General features: G+C 42.5%; 2 protein-coding genes across 10 annotated transcripts in view; one reads left to right on the forward strand and one right to left on the reverse strand.

The window, feature by feature from the left end:
- Positions 1–4,826, reverse strand: part of USP37 (ubiquitin specific peptidase 37) — a 97,055-nt gene extending 92,229 nt beyond the window's left edge. For 4 of the 6 annotated variants that reach the window (XM_003991142.6, XM_045034479.1, XM_019838669.3 and 1 more), the window contains exon 1: positions 4,493–4,826. The gene's annotated coding sequence lies outside the window, so the exon portion shown is untranslated. Of the gene's footprint in view, positions 1–4,330; positions 4,453–4,492 lie in introns of those variants that run through there. The other 2 variants (XM_045034478.1, XM_019838670.3) reach the window with 1 other exon arrangement.
- A 31-nt stretch (positions 4,827–4,857) lies between these two features.
- CNOT9 (CCR4-NOT transcription complex subunit 9) overlaps positions 4,858–12,029 on the forward strand; it is a 36,113-nt gene continuing 28,941 nt past the window's right edge. Inside the window, exon 1 of one of the 4 annotated variants that reach the window (XM_045034480.1) lies at positions 4,858–5,099. In XM_045034480.1, the coding sequence (XP_044890415.1) occupies positions 4,881–5,099 (219 nt within the window). In that variant the 5' untranslated portion in view covers positions 4,858–4,880. Of the gene's footprint in view, positions 5,100–5,121; positions 5,295–12,029 lie in introns of those variants that run through there. The other 3 variants (XM_011285555.4, XM_011285554.4, XM_011285556.3) reach the window with 3 other exon arrangements.

Consider the following 12,029-nt stretch of genomic DNA (forward strand, 5'->3'; position numbering starts at 1 on the left):
CCCTTACTAAAAAATGATTGAGCCACTTTAATTTGATGGCACCGTGGTAAGAATACAAAATGAAGATGATACAATTCATGCCCTCATTAAGAGGCTCCCAGACTTCTCTACATATTCCTTCTACAGTCATTTAGGCAAAAAAAATTAGAATCAGCTTTACCCTCAATCTCACTCATCTAAAACCCAGCCTTTTCATAGCTGCTATCCTAATTCAGAAACTCCTCATTCTGCCATCACTCTCACCTAATATTTATTATGCAACGCTTACTAACCATAGTGCTAAGTGCCACGCATGAATTATCTTATTTAATTTTCACAATAATCTTAAAGGCAAGGATTATTATCTCTATTTTACAGATGAGGAAACTGAGGCTTAGAGAGAGAATTTATCCAAGGATACAGATTCATTAAGAGACAAAACAAAGTCTAACACCAAAACCGATGTGTTTTTTTTTTTAATTTTTTTTTCAATGTTTATTTATTTTTGGGACAGAGAGAGACAGAGCATGAACAGGGGAGGGTCACAGAGAGAGGGAGACACAGAATCCGAAACAGGCTCCAGGCTCTGAGCTGTCAGCACAGAGCCTGACGCGGGGCTCGAACCCACGGACTGTGAGATCATGACCTGAGCCAAAGTCGGACGCTTAACCGACCGAGCCACCCAGGCGCCCCAAAACCCATGTTTTTAACCACTATCACAATGCATCCTCATCAATGATTTGCAGCAACAATCACTTTTCAGTCTCCATTGTTTCAGGATTTCTCCATCCAATGAATCCTCTACTCTATAAATACCCTTTGTAAAGAACTACTGTTTATTTCTTAACAAGTAAAGCATGCACTATTTGTCTCCTTAACTTTCTCCTGGGGCGGGGGGGGGGGGGAGGGGGGGGAGATGTGCAAGGAACCTGTCTTACCTCCTTTTGTACTAGAACCAATACAAGCACTTAGTAAGTGCTAAATATTTACTATTGATGCCAATTCCCTATCATACATTTTTTGTAAATCTTATTCTACCATGGTAAGAATACTTAATATGGTAACAAAACAAAGTGTACAATATGATATTGTTAACTACGGGTACAACACCGTACAGCGTATCTCTAGAATGGCTTGTCTTCATCTTGCTTAACTGAAACTTTCTCCCAAACATTAACAGCTCATCACTAAGTATAAAATAAATCCAAATGTTTTTCTGTATCTGGTACTCCTATGCTTCCTGTATTTATTTCCTCTTTTTCAACATAAATACTGTTCTACACACACAAATTATTAAATTTTAGTATTTTCTCCCACATCCACCACCAACTTACTTAAATATGGAATTTAAATAATATTTTGGAATTTTCCAAAAATTTAGTTTTTGGAAACCTCATACCCTCCAGTCTCGTAGTTTAACCTGCTGTTAAAATATATAAACCACTTCTAAGAGCTTTCTTTCCTAAAAAGATCTATGAAACAAATGCACAGATATAAAATTAATGTGTGACTAAAAGACAGAAGTTGACCTAAAGTTTATCTCCAACTCAGAGTCTAAAATCTGAATGATTTTATAACCTAAGAATGAGTAAAATCATCCACAGCTGGAAAACTCTTTTGAGTTTTTTTTCTTTTGTGTCCCTGAATTTGCCTGAAGAGTGAAAAGGTGCTTGTCATCAGATGACAAGGTATAAGTAAGCTGGTGCTTCTGAAAGACAAGATGGTTCCTAAAACAAGCTCCAGTTCACTTATTCACTCGAATTCTTGAGAAATAGAAATGAAATACCTCCTAGCATATGTTCTAATAAAAGACAGGCTTTAAATAATCACACAATATATAATTACAAGTTCTAAAAAGTGATACAAATATAAAGCACAAGGCATGATGAGACACTATAATAGGATACCTGATTTAAGACTTGGGGGTAGAGGGTAGAAAGCATCGAGCAAAAGTTAGGCTAATACTGAAGAATGACTTAATTGGGGATGGTCATGCTCGAACAAACCAGGCAACTACAACAGCATGTGCAAGGGCCCTGTAGTGGAAAACAACTTGGTGTGACTAAGGAAATGAAAAGTAATGTAGCTAGAGTTTAGTGAGAAAGAGGAGGCTAGAGCACGATGAAGCTGGTGAAGCTGGAAAAAATCAAATTATACAGAATCCTGTAGACCGCAGGGATTTTTAATTTTACCCTAAATTTAATAAACGTTTAGTGACAGGAAATCCACAGAAGAGTTTTAAGCAGAGAAACAACATGTCACTGTTGAATGCAGAAGTGATATGGTTTGTTTGGGTTCAGAGAGGAGAGCAAAAGAAGGAAGAATGAAAGAAAATAGGGCAGACAAGAGAATACTGAAATGATTCAGCTTATAACAATTACAGTAACAATACTTATTAGCTATTTATTGTGTGTCATGTGCCATTTAATTTTCAGAACAATACAACAAGGTGATTATTATTCCCATTTTACAGATGAGAATACAGGGAACCAGTGACATTAAGTCCAAGTGAAAGAAGATTGTGGCTTGAGGGGTGCCTGGGTGGCTCAGACGGTTGAGCCTATGACTTTGGCTCAGATCATCATCTTGCAGCTGGTGGGTTCGAGCCCCGTGTCGGGCTCTGTGCTGACAGCTCAGAGCCTGGAGCCTGATTTGGATTCTGAGTCTCCCTCTCTCTCTGCCCCTCCCCCACTCATGTTCTGTCTCTGTCTCTGTCTCTCTCTCTCAAAAATAATAAGTGTTAAAAAAAAATTTTTAAGATCGTGCCTTGAACTGGAAAAGTGATACTGAAGATGTACAGAAATAGATTCGGACATACAGATGACCCTTGAACATAGGTTTGAAATGCACGGACCTATGTATACATGGATTTTTTTTTGATAAGCACGGTACTGTAAGTGTATTTTCTCTTTCTTACGATTTTCTTAATAACATTTCTTTTGTCTAACTTTATTCTAAGAATACAGTATGTAATAAACACAGCATACAGAATATGTACTAACATTATGCTATTAGCATTCCACTCAACAGTAAGCTATTAGTGGTTAGGTTTTGGAGAAGTCAAGAGTTACACATGGATTTCCAGCTGGAAGGAGTCAGTGCCCTCCACCCTTGCATTGTCCAAGGGTCAACTGTATTGGATATAGAATAAATAGAACTTAAAGATTCATGGGATGAAAGTCAAGAATGGATCTCAAGTTTCTAGCTTATGTAAGTGAATAAGTGAATATGCCGTTAATGAAATGGCATACTGAAAGACAAAGAATTTGGGGAATGGAGATCAAGACTTTGGTTTTAGATATATCACATTTGAAATTCCTAAGAAAAAAATCCAGTGGAGATGTCAAGCAGACAACTGGTTATTTAGATCTTGAACTGAAAATAAAGGGAAAAGCCTAGAAGTTAAAATTCTTAATCATCAATATATAGATGGAATATAAAGCTTACGGCAGAAGAGGTGAATAAGACCGTAGCACTAAACCCAGATATTCCATTTCACTCCATCGAACATCTCTCACTAATCATAGATTACTCTGATGTCACCAGGCTTTTTAGTCCTCATTCTGTTGAATTCAACAGAATTCAACACTACTGATTGCTTCTTTCATCTCGTTTACAAAAGACTTGTCCTCCTCTACACGTTATTAAACACCAAGAATCCCTCAGTGCTCTACCCTAGGTGCATTTTTTTTCCCACTACTACACTCTCCATAGGCAATTTCACCCATATCCACAGCTCCAGTTAACTATCAACACGGCAGGTGACATATATACATTAATTCACATATTCTGCCCAGAACTCTCCTCTGAGCTCCAACCCAGTATATCCAACTGCCTCCTTGACACCCTGTCTTGGACATCTTGTACAGTTAGAGACTTGCAGACTTGTCGGATACTGCCACTCCAAAAAGGCATTTACCCAGAGCCAAAATTTTGAAAAGGATTACCACAAAACCACTACAGGCCAACTCTCCAGAACACAGGATTTTGTTATCAATGATCATTTCCTTTCATGGATCAAGACCTAAAATAGGTAAACCTGACAACCTGATCTGATAGCTAGAAGATGGAGAGCAACCAAACGCACGACAAAAATACAATTCATGTCTTTTAGCGAGAGATGGTTAGCAGAGAGAAGATGAAGAATGGTCAAGAGTGAACGTCCAAGGCCTGATGGGTGTACGGCAACGGAAGTCACCTGAAGAGACAGCAGGCCCTGCTAAGGGGCGAGTGGCGGACGACGACAGCCCCCAGCGAAAAGGGGCCAGGTTTGGATTGCGGAGGAAGAGCGTGACAGTAAAGACCGGGTCAAAGGAGAGGAAAAGCCTGGAGGGGAACCCAAGAGGAGTACCTGTGAGGCCCAGGGAGCGTCCTGGGGGTGGGGGTGAGCTAAACAGCAGCGGGGCGAACTCCAGAAGAGTGAACGCCGAGTGGGCGGACCGCAGGGGGCGGGGGGAGGAGGGACCTGGGGAAAACGGCTCAGTTGAGAAGCTCGCCGCCGGGCCCGCCTTACCTGTGCTTGCGGGTCCGGAGCCCTGCAGTAGCCTGCCGGAAGCACAGAGTCCGCGCGGAGGGGGAGGAGCCGGGGGGAAGGAAGGAAGGGACACCAGGCACGAAGGAGAGGGGCCGCTCGCTCCCCCTACTCAGGGAGAGCGGCTGATGGCGGGAACTGTGACCACACGCAAACACGCACGCACGCACGCACACTCGACGCGACCAGACGAGGCGCGTGCGTGCAACCCTGCAAACTCCGCCTTTCCTACGCCTTCGCCCCGCCCCAGCACGGAGCGAAGTCTCGCCGAGACAGTCCCGCCCCCGCCTGAAGTAGTACGCATGCGCACTTCCCACTTCAAGCACTTTGGACTTTCCGTCATTTCCCCTCCTACACAGCCCAGTTGGGCATGCGCACTGCTTGTCCTCCGAGACGGCCAGGCTTTTCCCGCCCTTCCCTGGCCTCCGGAGGAGAGTCAGAGTTCACGCTCCTCTCTGGGGATACCTGCTCGAAGCCAGAGGATGCGGGGACTAGTAGGTGGCGGACGTCCTTCTGGCCAAGAATCTTAAGAGGCAAAGGACAGACTTTGGGACTATTAACTCCACCAAGAGCCAGGAGGCGGGAAGAGGTGTGTGGGCGGGGTCAGGGGTGAAGGGTCACAGGGCTGCGAAGGGGGCGGAGCGAGCCGGAGGCGGATGGCGGCTGCGGCGGCTCTTCATCTTTGGCGGCAGAGTCACTGAAGCGGGGACGCGGGTCAGAAGCGTCCGGCAGTGGGAGAAGAGCGGCGGCCGCCCTCAACATGCACAGCTTGGCGACGGCTGCGGTGAGTGGCTGGGCGTTCCGGCCTGGGCCCAGACCCCGTCCTTAGCCCGGCTTTTCGGCCTCCTCTCCCAGGTCCCCGTGTCGGGCCCGGTGTCCCAGCTCCTCCTGCCCTCAGTCTGCGAGGCCCATCCCTCTTGGCGCCTTCACTCTGGTGGAGCCGGCCCCCACTTTCCTCTCCGGTCGGCTCTCGCAGCCTCCTGCGCCGCGTATCGCGTTCTTTTCCGGCCCCGGGGCCTGGTCCCGCGCCGGAGCGCCTCCCTCGCGGCCGGGGCAGGCCATTCATTGATTCATTGCGCTGACCAACAGTCTCAGGGTGCCGGTTGCGTGCTGGGCGTCGGCGGGGACGAGGGGGAATTCCGTGGTCAATCTGACACGGCCCTTGCTCTCGGAACTCGCTCGCTGCCTGGGCACTTCGCAGCGGGAAAGAAATGGCTTCTAGCTCACACCACTTGTTTTACAGGTGGAAAATCCGGGACCGGGAGAAGTGAACACCTATTACGTCTGACTTACGGTGCTCTGCCCTTAACACCTTTTTCACACATCTCATTTAACCAGGGCGATCTTTTAATAAGAAAAACGGATCGTGTAATTCACCTGTCTGAAGTAGTTCTTGGACTTTCCATTGCGTTTAGATAAAATCCAGACTCTTTGCTGTGGCCTGTGAGGCCCTCCCTGTACGATACGGTCCTTACGTTTGCGGTCTGGTCTTATGTCATTTGCTCCGTAGGCTCCAGCTGCGTTGGCCGCCTGCCCCTTATACCTGCGCTTTTCTACTTCACTTGCAGTTTCTGATTCTCTATTCTTGGGATGCTCTTACCACGTACCACCCCCCATTGCGCGCCCGGGCGCGCGCACACACGCGCGCACACACACACACACACACACACACACACACACACAGCCGGTGGGTGTAACTGGCTCGTCTTCCTTGGGTCTCTGCCTAAATCTCCCCAGAGTAGCCTTCTCTTGATCACTGTCTTTAAAGAGGTTTTGTAACCCCTAACTTTTCTCTCTTAAAATATCCTTCTCAGCGTTTATCTCAGTTTGTAATTTTTGTATTAACTTACCTGTTTGTTGACTGTCTGCTTCTTGAGGGCAAGGACAGAGATCCTATGGATCTTGTTTACATGGTTACCCCAAGTGCCAAGACAGTTCCTAGCACAAAGTTTGGTCTCAAATACTCAAATGAATGAAAGAGTATAGATGAGGGAGGTGACTACTGAGAGCACCTAGCCATAATGGGGAAATGAGATCATATGATTTGAGCACACTCTTCTGAATACCAGTTGTACTTTTTTTGTTCCACTAGGGTGAAGTGACTTAAGATGATAATACACTGAAAGTGCATTATCAGGCAAAATGACATAAGTACTAAATAGAGAGCAAAAAAAAAAAAAAAAATTGCTTTAACTTTAAATATAAAAAGTGAGGGGTGCCTGGGTGGCTCAGTCGGTTCAGCGGCCAACTTTAGCTCAGGTCATGATCTCGCGGTCGGTGAGTTCGAGCCCTGCGTCGGGCTCTGTGCTGACAGCTCAGAGCCTGGAGCCTGTTTCAGATTCTGTGTCTCCCTCTCTCTGACCCTCCCCCATTCATGCTCTGTCTCTCTCTGTCTCAAAAATAAACATTAAAAAAAATTTTTTTTAATAAATAAATAAATATAAAAAGTGAAAGAGTACGCTGAATGTGACTCGGCTATAGAAAACATTGTCACTTCTGGGGCCAGTGACATCTCTGCCTCCTCTCACTGTGTTTCTAAGCATTTGTAACTACTCAGAGTATCCACTCTCGGCATTACATCTTTCTATTAAGTGACTGCAATTTCCCCAGCTTTTTTGTTTCTTCTCCTAAATTACACATGTAATTTGGGAAGAAGCAAGTCAGAAGTTAAGGTTGCTGCTAGTAGGGGAGGGACAGGTTACCCAAGGGATTCTTGTAAGTTTGGCTTGTCCATTTCCCACAATCTGATTGTGTCTTCTCCAGGCTTTGGTACCAAACTGCTCTTTTATTTATGACTATCCAAACTCTGTACCTATTCACTTCCTTTTATTTTCACTTATCCCCTAATGCATCTTTTGAACAATGATTAAGGTTGTGACTCATTACTTATAATAGACACTAAGTATATGTTTCTTCAAATAAGTTACATTGCTTTACATTGATTTCAAATCTGAGCTTTTAGGGGCTCCTGGGTGGCTCAGTTGGTTGAGCATCCGACTTCGGCTCAGGTCATGATCTCACATTTGTGGGTCTGAACCCCATATTTTTGTGAGTTTGAGCCACACGTTGGGCTCTGTGCTGACAGCGTGGAGCCTGAAGCCTGTTTCGATTCTGTGTCTCCCTCTCTCTGCCCCTCCACTGCTCGTGCTCAGTCTCTCAAAAGATAAAATTTTTAAATAAGTTAATAAATTTAATTTAAAATTTTTTAATTAAAATTTTTAATTTTAAAATTTTAAAATTAAAATTTTTCAATTAAAAAAATCTGAGCTTTCATAACCATTTTCATCTGTTATGCTACTGGGAATCACACACAAGTTCTGACAAGTTGCTTTGTACCACTCATTCACTAGACTGTTTGGTTACTGAGGAAACTGAAGCATAGAAAAGTTCAACCACCTCTTTCCCAATCTTTCATGCCTTCTATTAGACTAAACTGCTCGTATTATTCTGATATATGTAAAGGGATAGTCATGGTGTATATTACTGGAAATTGAGAAGAGTTTAATGCAACACTACCTTTAATCTAAGCCCATTGAGAAAATTTTTTTTGCTGAATGATGAAAACCTATACCTGTGTATGCCTTTATCTCTTTTTTAAAATAACAGGTAAAGCATTAGTTCAGCTAGGGAGATAGTACTATCAAAGGAGAATGTGATCACATGTGAATGCAGGATTTCATTCACTAGAGGGAAGAATTGAGATAATTTGGAAAGTATCTTAAATTTTGAGTCTTCAGTAGTGTATTATGCTAGAAATGTACAGTATGGTATATTCTTGTCATACTTTACAGAATACATTTTAACATTGTCATTATTGCCACCATAAAATATAATTTCTTTCTCACATCTGTGAAATAGGGACAGAAATGCCACACAGGATTATTCTAAAGATGAAATGCAAATAACAAAGTGCTCAGTTGTTGGCCAGATACACTCATTGGTTAAGTGACTTGCTCCCAGACTTCAGCCTTGGGACTATAATTCCTGCCTCAGCAAAGTAACAAATCACCTTGTTGTGGACCTTGGAGGTTGTTTCAGATTAGTAGAACTACAGATTTTCACATATTGTGGGTCTTTAATGACTGTTCCGCTAGTGATCTAAAATAGCCAAAGGTAAGCCTTTATTTGAGAGATGCATTGGGTATGAATTTTTTAAAAAATTTCTCCACTAATTTCCACTGGTGGTCTTAGTATCCTTAAACACGTTTTTACCCTCACTTTCCACGTAACCAGTAGCATCATCAGTCAGTTTACATCTTTTTGTTGAAGCTGTGCTGGATTCCCAGGTGCTCTCCTGTTTGGCAAGTAAAAGGAACATTGTGCACTCTGAGGGATCTGATTTAAATGCTGTCTCCTCCCATGTCTCCTGTTGAAGTTTTAAGCAAATTGCCTAACTTCTCTTTGCTTATTCACTTCAATTTTTAAAGGGGTGTTTTGAAGAACATCCTGGCCCTTCTAAAAATATGAAGATAATTAAGCTAATTTAATATTTCCTTTGGCACTATTTAGAAAGTGTGTTTTCTTGGAGTATCATTATGCAGACACCAAAGCCACATGTTAAGTCATCTCCAGATTTAGGAAAATAATCTCTTTCAATCTTGTGACATTTTTCTTTATTCACTGTCCCATAGTTACTGGTAGCAAAACCAACAGGTACTTTGGCTCTTGAATATAAAGTTATATTGAGAGGTTTGGTTATTTCCTGTTTTAAAAAGCCATCAATACCAATTTTTTAGCTGATGAGGGGGGAAAGTCTTATTTTGCTCCCACTTAAGGATAACGTGGGTCTTTTTTTTTTTTTTTTTTTGAAGTCCGAAATCTCTTTCTCCTTTTCACGTGGAGTTAAGATCTTTCAGAGATAGATGACGAACTATCAGTACCCTGTGTGACACTTAAGAGTTTAGCCATTGATGACTGACTTTGGTAAGTGTCTTGCCTTGTTAAGCTTTGTTGAAAGGAAAAATTTACTTGAAATACCTTTTTCATATCCAAACCATTAAACAGAAGAGAGGAGGGTGATTCTCTCCTAAATTTTGGTAATATAAACATTTTTTAAACTGATCTGTTGAAAGGACCACTAACTTTAAGGAGGTTATACCTGAAAATGTACAGTTCTATATGATTTCTAATCTTGGAAGTAAGTGTTGAGGATGATAACTAATAGTCCAAATCATACTTCTCATAAATGACTTTCTGGTTTCTGTAATTGAACCCACTGTTTATCCAAGTCCAACTGTTAATGACCTGTATTAGAATAGAATGTTAAACTCAAAGTTCTGTATTGAGTTCTTAAAAAATAATTTCTTCAACTTGGAAGGATCATTGTGATTTCAATCCTACAGACTAGGGTAGGGCTTACTGATTGTATAAAGAAGTAGACTACAGTTTGAATTTAATTCCAGCATACACTCACAGTGTGAATTTGAGTCTGCTAAACCTCCCTGAACCTGTTTCCTCTTTGAATTCTGAGGTAATCCTCAGTGACTGGTACATTGGTATAAACATACTATGTTTTGGGGTGCCTGGGTGGCTCAGGTGGTTAAACGGCCAACTCTGGATTTCATCTCAGGTCATGATCTCTCCATTTGTGAGTTCGAGCCCCTGTTGGGCTCTGTGCTGACAATGCAGAGCCTGCTTGGGATTCTCTCTCTGCCCCTCCCCTGCTCGTGTGTGTGTGTGTGTGCACGCGCTCTCTCTTTCTCTCTCTCTCTCAAAATAAATAAACTTTAAAAAAAGCGTGTTAAAAAAAACAAAGTATGTTTATGTTCAATATATGTTACCTCCTGTATAATTTCTAGAAAAGGCAACCCTATTCTATAGTGGCAGAATGCCTATCTGTGATTGCCTAAGACTGGGTGTGTGGTTTACTGAAAGAAGTACCAGAGAACTTCTGGGGATGGTGGAAGAAGTCTGTCTATATGTATATATATAATGTTTATTTTTGAGACAGAGACAGAGAATGAGCAGGGGAGGGCAGAGAGAGATGGAGACACAGAATCCAAAGCAGTCTCCAGGCTCTGAGCTGTCAGAGCCACCCAGGTACTCCTAAAGAAGAGGTCTAGATCTTGATTGTGGTGGTGGTTACTCAGGTATATAAAGTTCTCAAAAGTCATTGAAACGTGGGGCACCTGGGTGGCTCAGTCAGTTAAGCGGCCGACTTTGGCTCAGGTCATGATCTCACAGTCCGTGGGTTCGAGCCCTGCGTCGGGCTCTGTGCTGACAGCTCAGAGCCTGGAGCCTGTTTCAGATTCTGTGTCTCCCTCTCTCTGACCCTCCCCCGTTCACGCTCTGTCTCTGTCTGTCTCAAAAATAAATAAACGTTAAAAAGCAAACAAACAAACAAAAAAGTCATTGAAACATACACTTAAAATGGGTCCGCTTAAAATTTTATGCAAATTAACCTCAATAAAATTAACTTTTTAAAAGAGCTCTTAGATTAGTCTCTCAGCAATAACTAAGAACTAAATAAAGTAATTTCCAAGATTTGAGAGCTGCCTGGGACTTTATGGTATCGTTCCCTTATTTTACCAATGATAAAATTAAGGCTTGCCAAAGTAAATGACTTACACTAGGTCACACAATTATAGAAATGGCGAAACTGTATTTTGAAGCCATTTCTGGCTTCCAGTGCAGTGTGCATTCCGCTTATTGTGCTTGTGTAGTTACATGTAAATTGGGGTCTTTTCTATTCTTTCACTTGATAAACAGGTTCTTAATTCTGGATCCATGCATAGGTTACATGGGGTCTATGAATTCTTTTAAATTGTGTGTAAATTTTGTGTAGAAGAAATTATGTGCAAAACAATTTGCAATTGCATGTTTTCCTGAGGAAAAGATCCATAGATTTCACGTGATCCAAGAAGTGTTGACCTGGTTAAGTAGCTGGCTTCAGTTCAGGTCCTTCAGCTCAGGTCATGATCTCACGGTTTGTGAGTTCAAGCCCCACATTGGGCTCACTGCTGTCAGCACAGAGCCTGCTTCTGATCCTCTGCCCCCCACCCCGTGCCTCTGTGCCCCCCACTCTCTCTTTCTCTCCCCCCACTCAAAAATACATAAACTTTAAAAAAAAAAGTGTTAACTTCAATTCTTGTGGCAGTATTCTGCTATTACTTTTAATGTGTTTAAAGTAGTCTCCAGTAGAGAAGTTATGCTTCTCCAGAAGAGGAGTGTATGCTCCTAGATTGAATTCTATATCATCCACAGCCTCAGAAATGGATTAGTAAATTATAAAAGAATTGTAGCAATTGCTTTAGGAATCTTTAGTGGTGATGTTTAGAGAATGGCAGGAAGAGGAAACCTACCATCCTTTACTCATACTTTCATCAGTTGTAAAATGAGGATAATAACCGTGTTCTGTTCAGTAACTGAAACCATGTTTTAAAAAATGTCCAGTACAGGGGCACCTGCGTGGCTCAGTCGGTTGAGCATCAGACTTGGGCTCAGGTCATGATCTCACAGCTCTTGAGTTCCAGTCCCGCATTGGGCTCTGTGCTGATGGCTCAGAGCCTGGAGACTGCTT

This window comes from Felis catus, chromosome C1 (assembly GCF_018350175.1).
Source record: "Felis catus isolate Fca126 chromosome C1, F.catus_Fca126_mat1.0, whole genome shotgun sequence".
Classification (NCBI taxonomy): Eukaryota; Metazoa; Chordata; class Mammalia; order Carnivora; family Felidae; genus Felis; species Felis catus.